The sequence below is a fragment of the Bos grunniens genome, chromosome X (genome assembly GCF_055505025.1).
Source record: "Bos grunniens cultivar Pamir isolate PY7600 chromosome X, Bosgru_T2T1.0, whole genome shotgun sequence".
Lineage (NCBI taxonomy): Eukaryota > Metazoa > Chordata > Mammalia > Artiodactyla > Bovidae > Bos > Bos grunniens.
In genome coordinates this window covers 141990580-142012562 of record NC_141194.1, presented here as the reverse complement: position 1 = coordinate 142012562, position 21983 = coordinate 141990580, and the positions used below count along the sequence as shown (strand labels likewise).

The window sequence follows — 21983 nt, the reverse complement described above, 5'->3', positions numbered from 1 at the left end:
TTTTTCTTTCTGGCTTACTTTACTCTGTATAATAGGCTCCAGTTTCATCCACCTCATTAGAATTGATTCAAATGTATTCTTTTTAATGGCTGAGTAATACTCCATTGTGTATATGTATGTATTGACTTCTTACTGACTTTTAGAAACTCGGTTCTCTTTTTAAAAATAAGACCTACCTATCCATCCAACCATCAATCATCTATCACTCACCTATCTATGGTTCTATCTATTTATAGTTTATATACTTTCCTACTTATCAACCTACTCTCCTGTCAGTTCATCCATGAATCTTATATCACTGAAATATTTTAACTGGCTTCTTTTTAGCTTTCTTTCCCCACTGTCCACAACTGTGCTTAATTTTCTTATTAATGCATCCTTTTCAAGCCCTTCACACTCTGTTTCATTTCTTTTATATTTTACACTTTCTACAGGCTCATCATTTTAAACTTCTCTTTCCTCCCACTTCCTCCTTTCGACCTTGCCTCTTCTTTTTGTCCTTCTTTAAAAGCTTCTTTCTGTCCCTTCTAGCTCTGCGTCATTCACTGTCCTTTTCTCTTGCTCTTTCCTCCTCTACTTTTCTCTCTCCCTTCTGTCATCCCTTTTCTCTCCTCTTTCCTTCTTCCATTCCTTCCCTACTTCCCTCTTTCCACTCTTCTTCCATTCTTTTCGCACTGTCTCCTATTTTTAGGAGATTTTAATCTTATTTTTAAAGATTTTTCTTTTCATCACTATTTCTTTTTAGTGTGAAATCAATTTTATTATCATTATTAAAATATTTGTGTATTTGGTTGGGTCTTAGTTATGGTATGTGGAATCTAGTTCCCTGACCAGGAATCAAACCCAGGCCCCCTGCGTTGGCAGTGCAGTGTCTTAGCCATTGGACCACCAAGGAGTCCCTCTTCTTCCTTCTTAAGCTTTTATACTGGCTTCTTTTCAAACTTCTCTTTCTCCCCGCCCCCCGCCCCCCATTCCTCTCGCCTTTCTTTACACTGTCTTAACTGGATTGTCCTTTTAAAGTTCTACCTACCTAGAGGGATGGAACCCAGGCGCCCTGCATTGGGAGCTCAGAGTCTTAGCCACTGGACCACTAGGGAAGCCCCTCCTCTCTCTTTCCTTCCTGTCCCTCCTCCCTTTCCCCGTGTCTTCTTCCTTCCTCCTACCTCCTTTCATCATCCACCCTACCACCCTTCTCCCCTCTTGTCTTCCTTCATTTGTATTCCCTCCTTCTCCTTTCCTTCCCCCCCACTCCCTTCTTCTATTACTACTCCTAAAACTTTTTTCTTTCCTTCCCTCTCTCTTTCTTTATACAGTCTTCTCCTTACAACTGCCTTCTCCTGTAAAAACTTTTTTCTACCTAAATTTCCTACCTATCTAGCTGGCTATCCACATAGGTATCAATCATTTAGCTTTATGTTACGTTTATTGTCTTCTACTTTTAACTATTTGCACATCACACAGTTGTACTGGGTTTTCCTACTTATCCTCCATCACACTCTCACATTCCTTCTCCTTCTGTATGCCATTCTCTTCCTTGACTCATCCTTTATAAAATTCGATTCTTCCTTTCTTCTTTTACTGTCTTCTTTGAAAAAAACTTTTTCTTCTCTCATTTTCTGTATTCTTTGTCCTGTCTTACTACTACTGGTTTCTCCTTTATGAATATCTATTATCAACCTGTCATCTGATTGTCATCAACCAATGTATCATTATTTTATCATTTAAACTGATTTCTTTCAGATCTTTCTCTCTCCATGCCTTCAATTATACTTAATTTTATCAACATCTCTTTTTAATCTCCTCAGAGTCTCTCACTCACATTTTGTTTTTTATTTCATATTTTTTCCTAGCCTCATCCCTTTTAAAAAATTTTTATGTATTTGGAGTAGGGTTGATTTACAATGTGTTAGTGTTACGCGTACAGCAAAGTGAATCAGTTATACAGACATATATCCACCCTTTTTTTGTGTGTGAAATTTGAACAAAGCCTATATTTAATAACTGTATCACATGTTAATTTTCTGGGGTTTTTTTCTTTTACAACATAGTATTTCTTTATATTCTCAGAATTGAACTAGAAGTTTCAAGCCTCATTCAAATTTTTAAAAAGTCACTAAGGTTATAAACTTTCTAGACTTTTAGCAGGAATAACAGACGCAAAATACATGGAACTATATTAGACTTCTGAGTGAATGTATAAATTAGAAATCTAGCATTCTATTCATACTGAGCCAAACAAGTGGAATGCCATAAATGTCATAATTTTTTTAGCTAGGCAAAAATTCATAAGCTTTCTAAAATATATATATTATCCATACTATTTCTCTATCTATCTATATATATATGTATACAAAAGTTTTTCTACTACACTTGATAAACGCTTGAGAAAGAACGTCAAAAAATAAAAAAGAGAAATTGGAAAACATAAACTAAATGACATGGGAGCACTAAACATGAAATAGAAAAAGTGAATCAAATTAGATAAAAGTAAAAAATCATCATATAGTCCAGTTGCTTTTAAATATAGCTGCTCATTAGAAACACATCTGGAGCTCTGGAGAAAAAAAGCAACACCTGGGCATTTGTATTTTTCAAAAAATTCCAAGGTAATTCTGATATGCATCTGGATTTTAAAAAGTGATTACAGGTTTTTCTATTAAATAGTAGTTTTAGTGATGTAGAACTTTATTATTTTCCATTGACCAATCATGATACAATGGTATTAAGTGAATAAGTTAGGTAACCAAGAAGCACAAGCTAGAATCAAGATTGCCGGGAGAATATCAATAACCTCTGATATGCTGATGACACCACCCTTACGGCAGAAAGTGAAGAGGAACTAAAAAGCCTCTTGATGAAAGTGAAAGAGGAGAGTGAAAAAGTTGGCTTAAAGCTCAACATTCAGAAAATGAAGATCATGGAATCTTGTCCCATCACTTCATGGGAAATAGATGGGGAAACAGTGGAAACAGTGTCAGACTTTATTTTTGGGGGCTCCAAAATCACTGCAGATGGTTATTGTAGCCACGAAATTAAAAGATGCTTACTCCTTGGAAGGAAAGTTATGACCAACCTAGATAGCATATTCAAAAGCAGAGATACTACTTTGCCAACAGAAGTCCGTCTAGTCAAGGCTATGGTTTTTCCAGTGGTCATGTATGGATGTGAGAGTTGGACTGTGGAGAAAGCTGAGCGCCAAAGAATTGATGCTTTTGAACTGTGGTGTTGGAGAAGACTCTTCAGAGTCCCTTGGACTACAAGGAGATCCAACCAGTCCATCCTAAAGGAGATCAGTCCTGGGTGTTCACTGGAAGGACTGATGCTGAGGCTGAAACTCCAGTACTTTGGCCACCTCATGTGAAGAGTTGACTCATTGGAAAATACCCTGATTCTGGGAGGGATTGGGGGCAGGAGGAGAAGGGGACGACAGAGGATGAGATGGCTGGATGGCATCACCGATTCGATGCACACGAGTTTGGTTGAACTCTGGGAGTTGGTGATGGACAGGGAGGCCTGGCGTGCTGTGATTCATGGGGTTGCAAAGAGTTGGACATGACTCAGCGACTGAACTGAACTGAACCACAATAATAAAAGATGTTCATCAGTTTTCACAATCAATAGTCAGACAAAAAATAAAAGATAATTACGATTGCAAGCCATAATGGAAACATGATTATCCTAACAATATAAGACAATTACATACAATTTGGGGGGGTTAAGTAGAGTGATATGCTAAGTGGAAGTGCATATATGCACATGTTCTCATCCACCCGGCCAGTCTATGTCTTTTGTTTGGTGTACTTAATCCATTTACATTTAAGGTAATTATCAGTATACATGATACTATTGCCATTTCCTCAATTGTTTGGGGTTTATTTCGTGTAGGTCTTTTCCTTCTTGTGTGTTTTCCTGCCTAGAGAAGTTCCTTTAGCATTTGTTGTAAAGCTGGTTTTGTGGTGCTGAATTCTCATAACTTCGCTTGTCTGCATAGCTTTTGATTTCTCCATCAAATCTGAAGGAGAGTCTTGCTGGGTAGAGTTTTGGTTGTAGGTTCTTCCCTTTCATCACTTTAGTATCATGCTGTTCCCTTCTAGCTTGTAGAGTTTCTGTTGAGAAATCAGCTGATAACGTTATGGGAGCTCCCTTGTATGTTGTCGTTTTTCCCTTGTTGCTTTTAATATTTTATCTGTCTTTAATTTTTGTCAGTTTCATTATTATATGTCTTGGTGTGTTCCTCCTTGGGTTTATCCTGCCTGGGACTCTGTGTGCTTCCTGGACTTGGTTGACTATTTCCTTTCCCACGTGTGAGGAGCTTTCAGCTATTATCTCTTCAAATATTTTCTCAGGTCCTTTCAGTCTGTCTTCTGGGACCCCTATAATGTGAATGTTGGTGTGTTTAATGTTGTTCCAGAGGTCTCTTAGGCTGTCTTCGTTTTTGTTTTTGGTTTTTTTCATTCTTTTTTCTATATTCTGTTTTGCGGCAGTGATTTCCACCATTCTGTCCTCCAGGTTACTTATCCATTCTGCCTCAATTATTCTGTTACTGATTGCTTCTAGTGTATTGTTCATCTGGTTTTTTGTTCTTTAGTTCTTCTATGTCTTCAGTAAACATTTCTTGCATCTTCTCCACTCTTTTTCTGAGATCCTGGATCATCTTCACTATCATTAGTCTGAATCCTTTATGTGGGAGGTTGCCTATCTCCACTTCAGGTTTTCTCTTGTCCCTTCATCTGGGACATAACTCTCTGCATTTTCATTTTGATTAACTTTCTGTGATGTGGTTTTCATTCTGGCAGCTGCAGGATTGTTCTCTTCTTGCTGCTTCTGTCTTCTGGTGGATGAGGCTAGGGGAGTTGTGTAAGTTTCCTGATGGGAGGGACTGGCAGTGGGGAAAACTGGGTCTTGCTCTGGTGGGCAGGGCCATGTTCAGTAAAGTTTTAATCCAATTATCTGCTGATGGATGGAGTTGCACTCCCTCCCTTCCTAGGGCTTCCCAGGTGGCCCTAGTGGTAAAGAACCTGCCTGCCAACGCAGGAGACATAAGAGATAGAGATTCAGTCCCTGGGTCAGGAAGAGCCCCTAGAGGAGAGCATGGCAACCCACTTCAGTATTCTTGCCTAGAGAATCCCATGGACAGAGGAGTCTGGTGGGCTACAATCCATAGGGTCTCAAAGAGTTGGACACGACTGAAGTGACTTAGCATGCAAGACCCAGGCCTGGGGTCTACAGGCTCTATGGTAGGGTTAATGGCGACTTATAAAGAAGACTTACGCCAAGGGGCACCTTCCAGGACTGCTGCTGCTAGTACAGCAGTGAATCACTGCGACCCATGCCTCCACAGGAGACTCTCAATACTAGCAGGTAGGTCTGGTTCAGTCTCCTGGGGGATCACTGTTCCTTTCTCTTGGGTCTTGGCGTGTGCAAGATTTTGTTCATGTCCTCCTAGAGTGCAGTCTCTGTTTCCCCCAGTCCTGTGGAAGTACTGTAATCAAATCCCACTGGCCTTCAAGGTTAGATTCCCTGGGGAGTCTCAGTCCCTTTGCGGGATCCCCAGGCTAGGAAGCCTGATGTGGGGCTCAGAACCTTCTCAACAGTGGGAGAACTTCTTTGGTATTATTGTTCTCCAGTTTGTGGGCTGCCCACTTGGTGGGTATGGGATTTGATTTTATCGTGATTGCACCCCTACCATGTCATTGCAGTTTCTTCTTGTCTTTGGAAGTAGGGTATCTTTTTTCAATAGGTTCCAGCATCCTCCTGTCAATGTCTGTTCAACAGCTAGTTGTGATTTTGGTGCTCTTGCAGGAGGAGATGAGCACATGTCCTCTACTCTGCCATCTTGAACTGGAAGCTCCCTCATCCTTTCAAAAGTCTTAATTTTCTTTTCTCCCTCTTTCCCTCCACTCTCTTTACTTCCATTATATTTTATTCTGTCGTTCTTGTTCTATGCATTCTTTATTGGTTCCTCCTTTTAGAACTTATTTTTTTTCTCTCTCTCAGATTTTTTGTAATGATATTTCTTATTTTCTTTTTTAAACAACTTCTTTCTCTCTCTTCCCCTTTCTTTTCTTCTCTCTCTTCAAAAAAACGTACGTATTTATTTTGGTTGTGCTGGGTCGTCACTGCTGTGTGGGCCTTTCTCTAGTTGTGGCAGGTGAAGGCTACTCTCTAGTTGTGGTGTGCAGGCTTCTCACTGTGGTGGCTTCTCTTATTGTGGAGCATGAGCTCTTGGGCACGCGGGCTTCAGCAGCTGCAGCTCGTGGGCTCTAGATCACAGGCTCAGTATTTGTGGCAAATAGGCTTAGTTGCTCCACAGCATGTGGGATCCTCCCAGATCAGGGGTTGAACCCATGTATCACTCTCATCTCACACTCACATTTTTTCGCTTTTGATTTTACTCTTTTTCCTAGGGACTCCATAACCTCTGTTTCTTTCCTGCCTCAGTCTTCTTTTTATCTGTCCCCTTCCCTTCTTTGATTCTTTCTTTCCTCCCCACTCTCTTGCCCCCTTCATATTTCCTTTCTTCTCTCATTTCTTTCTTATTCAATAATGTTCTTTTCCCATCCTCTCCCTCAGTGCTTCACCCTCTACCTTTCTTAATTCCTTCTTTCCTCTTTCCTCCTTCTTTCCTTTCCTCCTCTGTCTCTAACTTTTCCCCTTCCATTCTCCTTTTATTCTCTTTTAGTGTCCTCTTTTTAAATCATTCTTTCCATCCATTTCTAAGTTTTTCTTTCTTTTTTATTGGCTTCTGCCTATGAATGTCCTTTCTATATGTGTGCATGTTTGGATGAATCTATCACTGTCTTTTCTATCAATCATATATTTGTCTTCCTTTGTACATACCTACATGCCTAGCTGTCCATCTAGCTATCAGTCATCTATGTATGTTTACTGTCTCTTTACTGACTTGTACTTTTAAAATCTCTCCCATACCACACACAATTGTACTTGATATTCTTACTCACACAGTCTCTTTTTTAAGACTTTGCATATATTATGACAGTCATTAGTGACACAAGTTGTAAAATATTTTTCCATACTTTTGAGCTTTGCATGTGATGATTCTTCATCAGTCACTGCAGATAAATTATGTGCGTTTTGTTTTTGTGTGTTTTTTTTTTTAACATGCATTCAACTAGATATGATTCAGAATAGATTAATATTCCCTTTGTTTAATTACAGATAGCTAAAAAATTGCCTGACAGCCCACCAAACAGGATTTGCTTTAAGACCAACCCACAGAGTCAATTGGAGACTGAGTGTGCTGGGACCTGCTGGGTCAGCCGTAGTAGCGTTTAGCTAATTGTCTAGAGCATTAACCCCTGGAGAAGCGAATGGCAACCCACTCCAGTATTCTTACTTGGAGAATCCCATGGACAGAGGAGCCTGGTCGGCTACAGTCCATGGGGCTGCAAAGAGTCGGACACGACTGAGTGACTAAGCATACATACTAGCGCACAAAGAAGAAAGTCCTGGTTGGAGACACGAGGCCTGCAGCACCGGCTGTGGAACCTCCATGATGTGACTACACAGCTGCATCTGCAAATGTCTGTGGGTGACCAGGGAGGGGGCGCATAGCTGTAGGCAGGCATTCTTGGGGCTGCATACACTGGCACACTGGTGGGGTGGGTGGGGGGGTGACAGGAGCTGGGGAGTGGGCAGTTAGCAGGGTACCTGTTCGGAAGGTAGGATGTGCTCCAGGATATATGTTGAGGGAAAAGGCTGGAGCTGCTGCTGTATAGCCCATGGGGAAACCAGCTAGATAACCATTCCTTTGGAATTTGCATGGGGAACCCCAGAAGAACCCAGGCTATAAACAGGATTGGTGACTTCAGGCCCCTGGGCTGGCGGTTGCGCTTGGCAAGGGCCTGCCACGGAGGCCTGCTCCCATGAGAGGCTGAGTCACAAGGTCTGTGCCCTGCCTTGCCTGGGCTCCCTGCGCACTCTCTCTTTCTTTTTCTTGCAGTCTCATCTCTAAACCTTTGCTTTTATCCCTCCTCTCCCTCCCTCCCCACTTATACTTTTAAATCCTTATTTATTTATGCTTTATTGCATATAGTTGTTAACAATGTTAACAATGTTGTGTTCGTTTTAGGTGTAAAGTGATTCAGTTTCTATGAATCACACTTTTCAGATTCTTTTCTTGTATGTTATCACAATGTTGAGTATAGTTCTCTGTGCTATACAGTAGGTCCTTGTTGGTTATCTATTTTAATTTCTTATACTTTTTAAGTGACTCCCCTTAAAATTTTTTCTTCTGTCTTCTGCACTTCTTTTATACTGCCATTCTTATTGGCTTCTATTTTTAAAATCTGTTTCTTACCTAGCTATCCAATCTTCCTATCTATTTTAATGTATTGTTAGATCTCTCTGTCCATGACTGTATTTTCTCACTAGTTTCTCCTTTTCAGCATTCTCTTGCTGCCTCTCATGATCACACTCTTTATGTTAGCCTTTTTCCCAGAGATTCTTCCCTTATAAACTTTCTTTCCTGCCCCTTTCTTCCTTTTATTCACCCCTCCCTCCTTCCATTCCTACCTCTCTCCCTTTCTTCTCTTTTCATATCCATACACCTACATACATACATACATACCTACTTACCTAGCTATCTATCCAGCTATTAATGATCTATGTTCATTGCACTCTTTCTGTATTGACTTCTACCTTTTAGAACTCTCTCCCACCCTGCACAGTTGTACTTAATTTTCTTCCTGTATCTTCCTCTCTCATTCTCTCTACTTATTCATGTAATTGTCTTCTGAAACATCCTCTCTAAACTGATTTTCTTCCTCCCTCCCTGCTTCCCTTCCCTGCCTTCCTTATTTCCTTCCCTCCCTCTCTCCCTTCTTCCATTTTTTAAAATAATGTTTTGACTTATTTATTTGGCTGCACTGGATCTTACTTGTGGCATGTGGGATCTAGTTCCTTGACCAGGGATCAAACCCAGGAGTGCAGAGTCTTAGCCACTGGACCACCAGCAAAGTCCCTCTTCTTCCTTCTTAAGTTTTTACTGGCTCCTTTTTAAACTTCTCTTTCTCCCCGCCCGCCCCCTTCTCTCCTTCCTTTGTACTGTCTTTACTGGATTGTCCTTTTAAAGTTCCACCTACCTAAACCTGTGCACTTATCTTCCTTGCTATGTACCTATCAATCATCTTCATTTTACTGTATTTTTATTGCCTTAAAAAACCTGGCATTCTCCCCTTTCCCAACTGTACCTGAGTCTCTTCCTTTTAAACCTCTTCTTTCCTACTTCCTAATTCCTTTCTTTCCACTATTCCTGGCTGTGTCTCTCTAGCTCTCCCTTTCACTGTGTCTCTGTTCTTTGTCTGCTGGCTGCCTGCATCCCTCCTTTCCTTTGTCTCCCTCCCTGACCATATATCCCTCCCTTACCCCTTCTTCTCGCCTTCCTCCCTCCCTCTCTCCTTCCTTCTGCTTTTCCTGTTGAGTTTTCTGACTTGCTTTTTTAATTTTAAAAATGTCTATTAATAATCTCTGTATATACATTTTTTTTAAATTTTCTTTTGTGACTGACTTCTTTTTAAATTCCCCTGCCCCACCTAGTGTGCTAATTTTCTCACTGGGTCCTCTTTTTCAATCTCCTCTCCCCATTTCAATCATTCTTTTGTTCTCTTTGTCTCCTTTATTCTTCTAACTTACTCCTAGCATCTTAACTTCTTTATTTTCTTTTGTCCCCTCCTTTCTTTTTTTTTTTTATTTCCCATGTCTCTTTCTCATTCCCTTTCTTTCCCACTCTGTATTTGTTTCCTTTGCCTCCATGTATGGATGCTTTCTTTTCTCTTCTTTTTGCTTGATTTTACTGTTTTTTTACAGGGACCTGGTTTTACACTTTTTTGTTTTCTTCTCATCTTTCTCTTTTCAACACTATCTTTCTCTATTATCTTTTTGACTTGGCTTCTTTTAAAATTATACTCTATTTTCTATCTGTTTATATCTTTTACTGTCTTCTTCAATAACTTCTCTTTAAATCTCCCATCCCCACAGTCCTACGTGAGCTTCTTACTGACTCCATCTTTTCAAGCTTCTCTCACTTTCAAACTCTTTCTCCTTTTACTTTCTCCTACCAATTCATTCTATTTCAAGTTGCCTGCCTGCTCTCCTTCCCTCCATCCCATCTTCCCACTTTCTTTTACTGTTTTTCTTCCTGCCTGCTGTGTTTCATTTTTTGCTCAATTTTTCTTATGCTTTTTTTATACCTCTTTTTTTTTTTTTTTTTTTTTACTGGTACTTCCTATTTATAGTCTGTTCTGTCCATCTGACTGCCTGCTACCAAACTATAAATCACCTATTTTTTAATCTATATATTAGGGTCTTTAAAAAATTGTTCCTTCTCATCTTTGAATCTCTTTCACTTGTACAGACCATTGTACTTGATTTTTTTCTTACTGGCTACTCCTTTTCAAACACTTCCATGCTCATCTTTAATCTCTTACCTTTTCCTTTTTGAGTGACTTGTCCTTTTCTTATTTTCCTCTCATTCATCCTCTTTTCCTTCCATTTTCCATCCTTTCCTCCCCCTCCCTTTCCTTCCTTCCTTTCCTCCTCTCTCCCTCCATTCCTTCTTTCCTTTCTGTGTATCTATTGCTCCCTTTTTTCACTGTGTCTTTCTTCTCTTTTCCTGTCTTCCTTCCCTCCCTCCCCCTTCTCTATACATCTTTATGGCTTTCTCTCACTCTCTCTGGCTTTTCTGTCTTCTTTGCCTGCTGCCTGCAAGCCCTTTCCCCCTCCTTCCCTCTCCTTCCTCTTTGCTTTTCCCCACTGCTTCTCTCCTCCTCTTTCTTCCTATATTCCCCTCACTTTCCCTCCACCCTCTTTTCCTTTGGTCTTCATTACTTTTCTCCTTCTTATCTTTCTCCCTCTAACAGCCTGTTCCCTCTGTCATAGCAGCCTCTCTACTCCTTCCCTTCCTTCCTCTTCTCTCAGTTCTCCAGTGTTTAAACACTCTTCTTTACTTCTTCTTGCTTTTCTTTTCTGTATTGTCTTTTTTTATTGGCTTCTTTTTACAGTCCTACCTATACCTATGTGTTTATCTAGGTATCAAATCATCTATCTTCATTTCACTGTATTTTTTATTGGTTTTTACACTTTAGCTGTACTTCAGCAACACACCACATAGAATTTTACTTGATTTTCTTACTGGCTTCATTTAAAAAACTGCTCTTTCTTCTCTTTTCCCCCCAAACGTTCCTTCTATTCTTTTTGCACTGTGGCTCAGATCATGAACTCCTTACTGCCAAATTCAGACTTAAATTGAAGATACTGGAGAAAACCACTAGACCATTCAGGTATAACCTAAATCAAATCACTTACGATTATACGGTGGCAGTGAGAAATAGATTTAAGGGACTAGATCTGATAGATAGAGTGCCTGATGAACTATGGACGGAGGTTCATGACATTGTACAGGAGGCAGTGATCAAGACCATCCCCAAGAAAAAGAATGCCAAAAAGCAAAATGGCTGTCTGAGGAGGCCTTACAAATAGCTATGAAAAGAAGAGAAGCCAAAAGAAAAGGAGGAAAGGAAACACATACCCATTTGAATGCAGAGTTCCAAAGAATAGCAAGAAGAGATAAGCAAGCCTTCTTTAGTGATCAGTGCTAAGAAATGGAGGAAAACAATAGAATGGGGAAGACTAGAGATCTCTTCAAGAAAATAAGAGATACCAAGGGAACATTTCAAGCAAAGATGGGCTCAATAAAGGACAGAAATGGTATGGACCTAACAGAAGCAGAAGATATTAAGAAGAGGTGGCAAGACACAGAACTGTACAAAAAAGATCTTCATGACCCAGATAACGATGATAGTGTGATTGCTCACCTAGAGCCAGACATCCTGGAGTGCAAAGTCAAGTGGGCCTTAGGATGCATTACTACAAACAAAGCTAGTGGAGGTGATGGAATTCCAGCTGAGCTATTTCAAGTCCTAAAAGACTACAAACAAAGCTAGTGGAGGTGATGGAATTCCAGCTGAGCTATTTCAAGTCCTAAAAGATGATGCTGTGAAAGTGCTGCACTCAATATGCCAGCAAATTTGGAAAACTCAGCAGTGGCCACAGGACTGGAAAAGGTCAGTTTTCATGCCAATCCCAAAGAAAGGCAATGCCAAAGAATGCCCAAACTGCTGCACAATTGCACTCATCTCACACACTAGCAAAGTCATGCTTAAAATTCTCCAAGCCAGGCTTCTACAGTACAGGAACCGTGAACTTCCAGATGTTCAAGCTGGTTTTAGAAAAGGCAGAGGAACCAGAGATCAAATTGCCAACATCTGCTGGATCATCAAAAAAGCGAGAGAGTTCCAGAAAAACATCTATTTCTGCTTTATTGTCTATGCCAAAGCCTTTGACTGTGTGGATCACAATAAACTGTGGAAAATTCTGAAAGAGATGGGAATACCAGACCACCTGACCTGCCTCTTGAGAAATCTGTATGCAGGTCAGGACGCAACAGTTAGAACTGGACATGGAACAACAGACTGGTTCCAAATAGGAAAAGGAGTTCGTCAAGGCTGTATATTGTCATCCTGCTTACTTAACTTATATGCAGAGTACATCATGAGAAACGCTGGGCTGGATGAAGCACAAGCTGGAATCAAGATTGCTGGGAGAAATATCAGTAACCTCAGATATGCAGATGACACCACCCTTAGGGCAGAAAGTGAAGAAGAACTAAAGAGCCTCTTGATGAAAGTGAAAGAGGAGTGTGAACAGTTGGCTTAAAGCTCAACATTCAGAAAACTAAGATCACGGCAATCTGGTCCCATCACTTCATGGGAAATAGATGGGGAAACAGTGGAAACAGTGTCAGACTTTATTTTTCTGGGCTCCAAAATCACTGTAGATGGTGATGGCAGCCATGAAATTAAAAGACGCTTGCTCCTTGGAAGGAAAGTTATGACCAACCCAGACAGCATATTAAAAAGCAGAGACATGACTTTGCCAACAAAGGTCCGTCTAGTCAAGGCTATGGTTTTTCCAGTGGTCATGTATGGATGTGAGAGTTGGATTATAAAGAAAGCTGAGAACCCAAGAGTTGATGCCTTTGAACTGTGGTGTTGGAGAAGACTCTTGAGAGTCCCTTGGACTGCAAGGAGATCCAACCTGTCCATCCTAAAGGAAATCAGTCCTGGGTGTTCATTGGAGGGACTGATGTTGAAGCTGAAACTCCAATACTTTGGCCACCTGATGCGAAGAGCTGACTCATTTCAAAAGATCCTGATGCTGGGAAAGATTGAAGGCAGGAGCAGAAGGGGACAACAGAGGATGAGATGGTTGGATGGCATCACTGACTCAATGGAGATGAGTTTGAATAGACTCGGGGAGTTGGTGATGGACAGGGAGGCCTGGTGTGCTGCAGTCCGTGGGGTCACAAAGAGCTGGACACAACTGAGCGACGGAACTGAACTGAACTAAAGCCACCAGGGAAGCCCCCTCGGAAGTCTCCTTTTTAAACAGCCCTCTTCCCCAAATTGTACTTGAATTTTTTACTTACTCTTTCTTTTCAAGCCTCTTATACAATCACATTCCCTCTTTTTATTTTACATTTTCCTACTGTCCCATCCTTTAAACACTTACCTTCTTTTTCTTTGTTTTCTGACTTAATTCTCTTTGTCTTTTACTTGCTGCCTTTGATCCTTTTGCTTTACATTTTTTGTCTTCCCTTCTCCCTCCTTCACCCTCCCCCGGCACTTTCCCCATCCCTCTCGCTCCTTTTAAACTCACTTTTGAGGGCTCCTCTTCTGAAACGTTTCTTTCTTTCTCTCATCTGCGGTCTTGTTTTGTACTTTCATTTATTTCTGGGTTACTCTTTTAAAAAGTGTTGATTTATTTGCCGTAGCAGGTCTTAGTTGTAGCCTGTGGTGTCTTTGGGCTTTGTTGGGCGTGTGAGGTCTTTAGCTGTGGTGTGCAAACCCTTAGTTGGGGCATGTGCCTCTACTTCCCTGACCAGGGACTGAACTGGGCCCCCTGTATTTGAAGCACAGAGTCCTAACCACTGGACCACCAGGAAAGCCCTCTGGCTTATTCTTTTAAAAGTTGGTTCTACCTATCTATTATCTATCATGTTTATTTTACAGGTTTTTTTTTTAATTCCTCTGACTCCTTTTGAAGTCTCTCTCTCGCACAGTCACATTCTCTTTTCATTTTATTTTTTCCTATAACTTATTCATTAAAATTTTTTTCTTTCCTTCCTTCCTTTTCTCCTTTATTCCCATTTTTAATAGCTCCTTTTCATGCCTTTTCTTTTGCTTTCTCTTTTCTTTGCCTGCCTGCATGCCTGCCTTCTTCCCTTTCTTTCTTCTTATTTTATTCTCTTTTTACAGGCTTCTCTTTTCAAACTGTCTGCTTTCCTTCTCCCTTTCTCTCTTCCTTCCTTCTATTTTTTTTTGTCCTGCCTTTTTTACTGGCTCCTATTTTATAAACTCATCCTATTTACCTCTTTTCTATATTTCTTTTCTCTCTCTTTCTCTGTCCCTTCTCTCTTTCTTCCATGGTTTCTCTCTCTATGTTCCTGTATTGCTTTTCTTACTGGCTACTGGCTCTTCCTTTTTGAAGTATGTTCATATTTTCTGCCTTCCATCTATCCATCTTCCCTCCCTTCTACCTTCCCCTCCCCCCTTATTTAATGCTAGTCTTCTGTAACTTTTGAAATCCTTCTCTTTCCTTATTGTACTATACTTTTTCTCTCCCTTTTGCTCTGTGTCTCTGTTTCTCCTCTTTTCATTTCCTTCTTTGCCTTTTTTATTTTTTCATTTTTTGTTTTATTTTCTTTTACTGACTTTTTAACTTCCTCCTTTTTAATGTTAATATTTTCCTTTTCTCCTATTCTCCCTCTCCTACTGGATCCTTTTATTCCATTCAGTCTATCTTCAATGTACTGCTTTTTCATATTGGCATCTCCTTTTTAAGTCTCTCTCTTTTTCTTCTACTAACTTCTCATGTTTTCCCCTATTACTCCCTGCCCAAATTGTATTAGATTTTCCTACTGGCTTCTTTTCAAATTTTTTTCTCACTCTCACATTCTTTTTTTTTTTTTTTTTTTTTTACTTTTTTCTGTTCACATATCCTTTTTAAACTTTATTCTCTCTCTTCCTCCTACTGCTTTGTTTCTCTAGTTTTGTCTGTGTGTCTTTTTCTTGCTCCCTTTCTTTCACTCTTTGTCTTCTTTGTTTGCTTTTCTTCCTCATACTCCTTGTCTTTTTTTCTTGTTTCTTTGCCTTTGTCTCCTTCCACTCCCTCATGGTGTGTGTGTGTGTGTGTGTGTGGGCACACGCGCGCACGTGCATGTATATTTTCTTACTAGCTTCTTCTGCTTAATATTCTTCTTTTTCATTCATTCACTTTCCTCCTCTTTATATCTCCATTTCATTCTTTCTTTTTGTATCATATTTTCTCCTTCTCAACCTTTTTGTTCTTTCTATTTCTATTTCTTGTTTAGGATATTTTAAATGTCTCTTCCTTTTTTCTACTTAATTTTTTTTCTCTTTCTCTTTCTAGCTTACTGTTTTGTATAATCTTTTCTTAGTGGACCTCAGTTAAAATTTTCCTTCTATTTTTCATTCATTGTCTCCCTCTTTGTTTCAGTCTGTTTTGGGGGTAATGTTTTGTCTTACTGGCTCATTTTCTCTATCTATATATAACTGTCTCTTTCCCTTTTTGTTGTTGTTCTGTCTCCTCTACTGGCTCCTTTTTAAACTCCTAGTAAAGGCAGTCTTGTCTGCTGAGCCACTTTACAGAAGTGTGTAATTTGTTATAATGTCTGTAACATAACAATATTGTGTGAATGTGTGTGGCTGTCTGTACATTCTCTACAACTTGACCTGTAAGTGGGAAGTGCCTGTAAGTGTGAGCTTCTAGAATTTCTCTTTGCAAGGGCTTTGTCACCTCACTATATTAGCACATAGACGGGTTTTTTACAAAGCCACTGATAATAAATATTTATGCATATTCTACTTACCTTTGTCTTTTATTGTTTCTCTCTCATCTTCTGTTTCATCTTGACTTCTGTTTTCAAATACATTTTCTTCTGATCCTTCTCTCTGAAGGTAATTCCTTTGCATTTTTGGTAAATAATAAGGGATTTTTTTCTCGAGTTGTGCTTTTTTCTAAATATTAAAAAATATATATTCAGTGTTTAAAATTTAATATCAACTTGCCACTGGAAATGTATAACAGATACTTCAAATATGATGGTACATTTGAAGGAAGCCCTCTTTCTTGAGATTTCTAAAATCAGAGTACAGAGCTAGGAAGGTAATAAAGGTAAGTTTCCTTTTGCTGTCCAGCTTGAAGAATGTATTTTAATAACAAGGTCCAACTGAACTCATTGCCTACTTTCTGGAGACTGGTCCCATTGTAGACCAGCACTTAAAGTTCAGGTTCAGACCAGACTGGCTCTTTCCATCAATAGCTATCCTTGTGAATTTAAGTCACTTCTGAAAATCCACACTTTAAAATATCAAAATTAGCAAAACCCTTTCCTCAAAACAGCCCAAGTTATTGTTCAAAGGTCACTCTACCTTACGGTGAGCATCTTTGACTTTTTTACGTTGTTCTTCATATCTTGCTTCTCTGTTTACTTCTTCTCCAATCTTTGACAGCAGTAACATTTCTTGTGTTTTCCGTTCCTAAAGAGCACAATGTCATGGTAGTCAGCAGGGCTTCTCTTTTATAATCTTTTTCTTTCTTTCTTTCTTTTTTTTTTTTTTTTTTTTTGATCAATAAGCAAATTAGGTCAAATTAAGACCCTTATAGGAACTTGGACAACCATAATGAAAATCTTACACTGGCTTTAGAATGGGCTTATGCTTCAAAGGTAGATCTCAAAAGATGCTGGAAAGGTGATTTTCTCTTATAGATTTGAGGAATTATTATATGTAATATGTTGCCCTTAAATGTATTCTGACAGAGAGCCTGAACAAATAGCCTTGTCTGAGCATTGAGGAGTGAGAATACAGACATGATTATTTTTCACTAGTTAAATTCTAAAACTTTAAGAGCAGATGAAGTGTGTCTATACTATGATGGTATGTAATTTGTGGTATCAGTCTCACTATGTTAAGTAAAAGCTTGTCTGTTATAATGGTGATACAAGATTAATAGCAGTTTATTATTTTAAAATAATTATGATTTTTTAAAGCAGTGGTTTATTTCTTAGACCTGAAATAACTTCAGGTAATATGGTGGGACTGCTAAAAATGTTTATAAATAAAATAATCACACATAATTTCCCCATCAATATTTATAATTTGGTGTTTCTCACTTCTTCAGTTTGTCTCCAGAGACTAAGTTTTCTTCTAACGTGGTCCCGATGTCGTCTTTCTTCTTCCTTTATCCGGAGTACGTTCTGCTTTTCTGCCGTGTGTTCAAGCTTGTTTAATTCCAAGCTAATCATATCTAAATATCTAAGTAAAAGTGAAAATTTAAGGGAAGATAAACTGGGTGTTTCCCTTATGATGGTATTATCTACTCTGATATTCCCAAACCACCTTCTGGGTTGTTTTTTATTTCTTAAACTACAGGAATGTAGAGTTCTTTAAGCTAACGTGATCCACCAACTCACCATGATGTACTCATCAGACTGTTACTGTGGTCAGGACAATGGCAAAATGTAGAACAGACTGATTTAAAGCATTTTATACAGAGATTAGTCCTAATTCAGGAGCTCTGTAACATGAGTTTCCAAAGACGGCTGAAGTCAACTTAAGGACTGACTTCAAAAAACAAGTATATTTGAATTTTCTTTAAAAAATAAGTGGCTATTGGCCTCTCTGTCATTGTCAAGTCCTTGAACAATCTCTCATGTGTAGACAGGCCGGAAGACTGCCAGTCTGCCACTTTGGTGAATCAGTATATATTCTGGCTTGACATGAATCCATGGAATATAAGAGGTAGGTGATGGGGAACTGGCCCTCACCCCTGATAAAGGAAAAAGAGAAGGAACTATAACTCATCCATTTGCCTCCTGGGGCATGGGCTCAGCCGCTGAATAATACGATTGAATGTGTGTGAGTAATAGCTAAATGAACATACATGGTTGGTTGGGGGGGTAACACCTGTTTATATTAACATCAGATGAAGTTATAGCAACTCTCTCTGTTTTATCCAGCAGTAATTTCCTTAAACTTAAGTTTGAAATGTGCTAATGACACCTTTCCCTCTACTACTATGAACTTGGGTTTCCCAAGCTCAGGGAGCTGTACTTCGGAATTGTTCTTCAAATATCAGTTTGTCTTACCTCTTGGGTTCCTCATGACTCCATTTTCTCAGGTAGAAACTCTTTCCTAGCTATGGTATCAAAGTTTCCAATCCCTGCTATCTCTTAATCTCCTTTCTTTTCAGTCCACATTGAAGACTATAGGAAGTTAAATTGTGTCTAATACTTTTTAAATTATTCTGCTTTCAATTATTTCTAGTACTTTTACAGTTTTCTGGAGTCCACAATACGTCCACAAAAAATATGCATTAACTTTGGTCATACCTTTGCTTTATCAACAGCTCTTGGTCTGGAGTTGTTCGTTTATTTTCTTGTAACAGCCAACCTTGGAACTGTGTACTGCCATGACGGTCACAGGCTCTCTTGGTTTCATACAATTTATTTACTTGTTTTTCAATCATTTCCTGGGAGGGAAAAAAAAGAAGTACAGTGTTTATATTGGCCAGAAATAACCTTGTCCTTTGATATGACTTCTCATGTTTTGGGCTTGGTAAACATCCTGTAGTTTACAAATGGTTAATTAACCTGCATTTAAGTCTTTCTTCCACAACCTACATTAAAACTTTCTTACGGGCCTCAAATAAAACAAATTCAAGCACTTAACTTACTTGTTCTCTTACATAGTTTCTTTCGGAGTCTAATTTCAAACGGGTGAGATACTGCCTGTACTTATTCAATTCCTTCAAGGTGCATACAACCTATAAAAACAAATATATAAATATTTGTTGTAACAATATGTTACAAAAAAGTTGTAACAATCACGAAACTTTCCAGAGAAAAGAGTCATAAGAACATTCATTTTAGTAACAATTTTGGGATCAAGGCTAGTGACAGCACATTTTGGTAATAGTTTAGAAGGCAATATCTCTCTACGGTGGCTGTATCACCAGGAAATGTCTACCTAAATAATATTACTTCAATAATATGGTTCACACAAAATAAATGTTATTAAAATATCAGTATAATAATGATGTTTAACTTTCAGAAGAATTTATTCTATCAAGCTGTATTCTGTTAGGTTTCCATTTTGTCTCTAGTCTTCTCAAAGGGTATTGAAAATATCCCTTGATGGGTATACAGTGCTATTAATACTTTTAGAGCCAAAGGAAAGGCACTAATAATACAGCTGAGAGAAAATGCATAAATAAATGTGTATGCATATGTCTTTACATATTCAAATCATTTGGCATTTATCTTTTGCTTTTATCAAAGAAAAATGATCAAGTGGGAACAATTTTATTTAGAAACAGCCATCTGATTTCTCTTTACTCAAATATTGAGTAATTCACTTAGTCTTCTGTCAGGTATTCTTTATTGCTCAATTAAAAGTTGACACAGGTTCCCAGTGAAGTACAGAAGCAAGCTTATATCAAGACCATGGGTTTATGCTGGTTAACTGGAAGCAAACTTCAACCCACCTTATTATTGCTGGTGATATAGCCACCTTTCTTTAATCTCCTCAAGATATCTTTTCGCCTATAGTATGATTTTAAATGTGGATCGTGCAGGCTTTTATAGTCAGTTTGTAAAAGGCGACAATAAGGATCAAACAGGTTAAAGTCAGAAGTAGGCTGATAAAGCTGCAAACACACAGATTGAAAAGTGTTACATATGTAAAAGGAATGAAATCACACTTTTAAATCTCAATTTGTTAAGGTGATTAGGCTGTTCATTGAAAATAAAACATGCAAGAAGAATCTGAAGTGAGAGAATACTGACAATGGGCTGATCTGAAAAAAAGACAGTAGAATACTGTAATTTTCTTCCACTTGCATTTAAATCAATATGAAAGACCTTTAAATTCCGTTTCCATGGTACTCTGCTAAAGTGATTGTAGTTCACAAAGCAGCAAGGTCAGGTGAAGAAGCATGGCCTAAGAAATTGGGAGACTGTGGTTCTAGTCTAAACTCTGCTACCATCTACCTGTCATAGCGTCACCTTACAAGGTGGTCAAGGGTGCTGCTGCTGCTGCTAAGTCGCTTCAGTCATGTCCAATTCTGTGCGACCCCATAGACGGCAGCCCACCAGGCTCCCCCGTCTCTGGGATTCTCCAGGCAAGAACACTGGAGTGGGTTGCCATTTCCTTCTCCAATGCAGGGAAGTGAAAAGTGAAAGTGAAGTCGCTCAGTCGTGTCCGACTCTTAGTGACCCCATGGACTGCAGCCTTCTAGGCTCCTCCGTCCATGGGATTTTCCAAGCAAGAGTACTGGAGTGGGGTGCCATTGCCTTCTCCAGGTCAAGGGTAGAGTTAAAAAAAAAAAAAAAAAAAAAAACAACAACTAAATGTGCAAAATATAGTGTTACTTCCTTGAGGAGATATTGCTAAAAGATAAAGAAGGATCCCACTAAGTTAGTGGTTAGGGTAGTTGAATATAGTACCTGGTCATAATTAAATACATGTGTTTGGGGGGAATCAATATAATAAATTGTAGAGCGAATCAGTATAAGTATGGGGAAAAAATCAGGAAATAAGTAGCTAACAAGTGAATAAAAGAGTAACACAATGTAAATATGGGAAATAGAAGATAGTGGAGCAAGAAACCAATGAAGAGGGCTACATTTACAAACTGAAAAGGAGTGTTATCACTTTTTAGTCAAATAGGCTTTGAGTGTGTTTTAGGAATGTTAATTTGTGGGAAGGGGTAGAATGTATTGGTTTTGAACAGAGAAATTATATTGCTTTCCAGCAATAAAACTTAAAAAAATCATATATATTTGACAAGTATCAGAAATACCAGGGAGCCCCCTATGCATCCTTGATGACACCCTAGAGAGGAGAATGGTAAGGAAATAAGTAAAATCAGGAAATAAGTAGAAATAACGTGATGAAAGCACACACTCAGAGAGTTCCGAACCTCCTTCAGGCTTAGCCTACAGCTAAGGACAGGGTGGGGAGTGTTAGGCAGAGGACTTAAACAGTGCGTGCAGCACTCTGAACCAGAAAAACAGTACTTTGGTGCTGAGTGAGAGAATGCAGATCAAGGGCAATGTAAATTCTAAGGAAAGATGAAACCGTTGGGGTTTGGGACACTGGGGAAAGGCTTCATATAGTAGCTCTTGAAAGATGGCTCAAATTGAAGATCAGGAAGCAGAGGAGAGCATGCCAGGTGTCAGGACCCAGATGGACAAAGGCACAGAAGTAGAAATTATCATACCATGTGTGGACAGGGAGAAAAGACCCGGACCTTTCGGAGCTGAGGTCTGGGTCGGAGATAAGGCTGAATTGGGTGGCGGAGGCCTATCACGAAGCCTTCTATCATTAAGTTCAGACACTGAATACTTCAACTCATTTTAACTTCACTTGGTGTGTGAAACTGAAGTTGACTCAAAGCAAAATAATAGCAGTGTTTCGAGTTTAATAGCAAGCAGAAAACAGTCAAGAAAATCACTTAAGCACCATTAAAAGTTAGTTTACCTTTTCACTTAAATTTGTAGTATAGAAAACATTATTACTTCCTGGAACGACTGGAAGCTTCACCCCAAGAGGAAGATCTAATAGATCAGTGGCTCCGACCTCTGTGATGGGGTCTTTTTGTGAGGCCTGTCAGATATAAGTAGAAACCTTATTTTTGTTTCTAGTACTATTATTTTAGTTTAGACCAATCTACTTAAACTAATACCTCCAAATAAACCAAAGACACACACTCAGGGTTGAAAGAAACCGCCCTGTTGATAACCTGAAGGCCTCCCTGTTTACCCCTGTTACCAACCCAATCTCTGAGCTCCATTCAAAGCTAATCTCAACCAGAGGGAG

The 21983-nt window shown here is 39.1% G+C and overlaps 1 protein-coding gene across 23 annotated transcripts in view; it reads right to left on the bottom strand.

Annotated features, from left to right (window-relative positions):
* Nucleotides 1–21983, bottom strand: part of LOC147341525 (fibrous sheath-interacting protein 2-like) — a 142079-nt gene that overhangs the window by 46711 nt on the left and 73385 nt on the right. For 11 of the 23 annotated variants that reach the window (XR_015159843.1, XR_015159844.1, XM_086389728.1 and 8 more), the window contains 7 exons: nucleotides 21645–21770; nucleotides 19648–19809; nucleotides 18838–18927; nucleotides 18494–18633; nucleotides 17276–17417; nucleotides 16533–16640; nucleotides 15971–16118 (listed from right to left, as the gene is read on the bottom strand). Coding sequence is in view for 20 of the 23 variants with exons in the window: in XM_086389728.1 (XP_086245854.1) it covers nucleotides 15971–16118; nucleotides 16533–16640; nucleotides 17276–17417; nucleotides 18494–18633; nucleotides 18838–18927; nucleotides 19648–19809; nucleotides 21645–21770 (916 nt within the window). In the remaining 3 variants the exon portion in view is untranslated. Of the gene's footprint in view, nucleotides 1–15970; nucleotides 16119–16532; nucleotides 16641–17275; nucleotides 17418–18493; nucleotides 18634–18837; nucleotides 18928–19647; nucleotides 19810–21644; nucleotides 21771–21983 lie in introns of those variants that run through there. The other 12 variants (XR_015159845.1, XM_086389742.1, XM_086389741.1 and 9 more) reach the window with 3 other exon arrangements.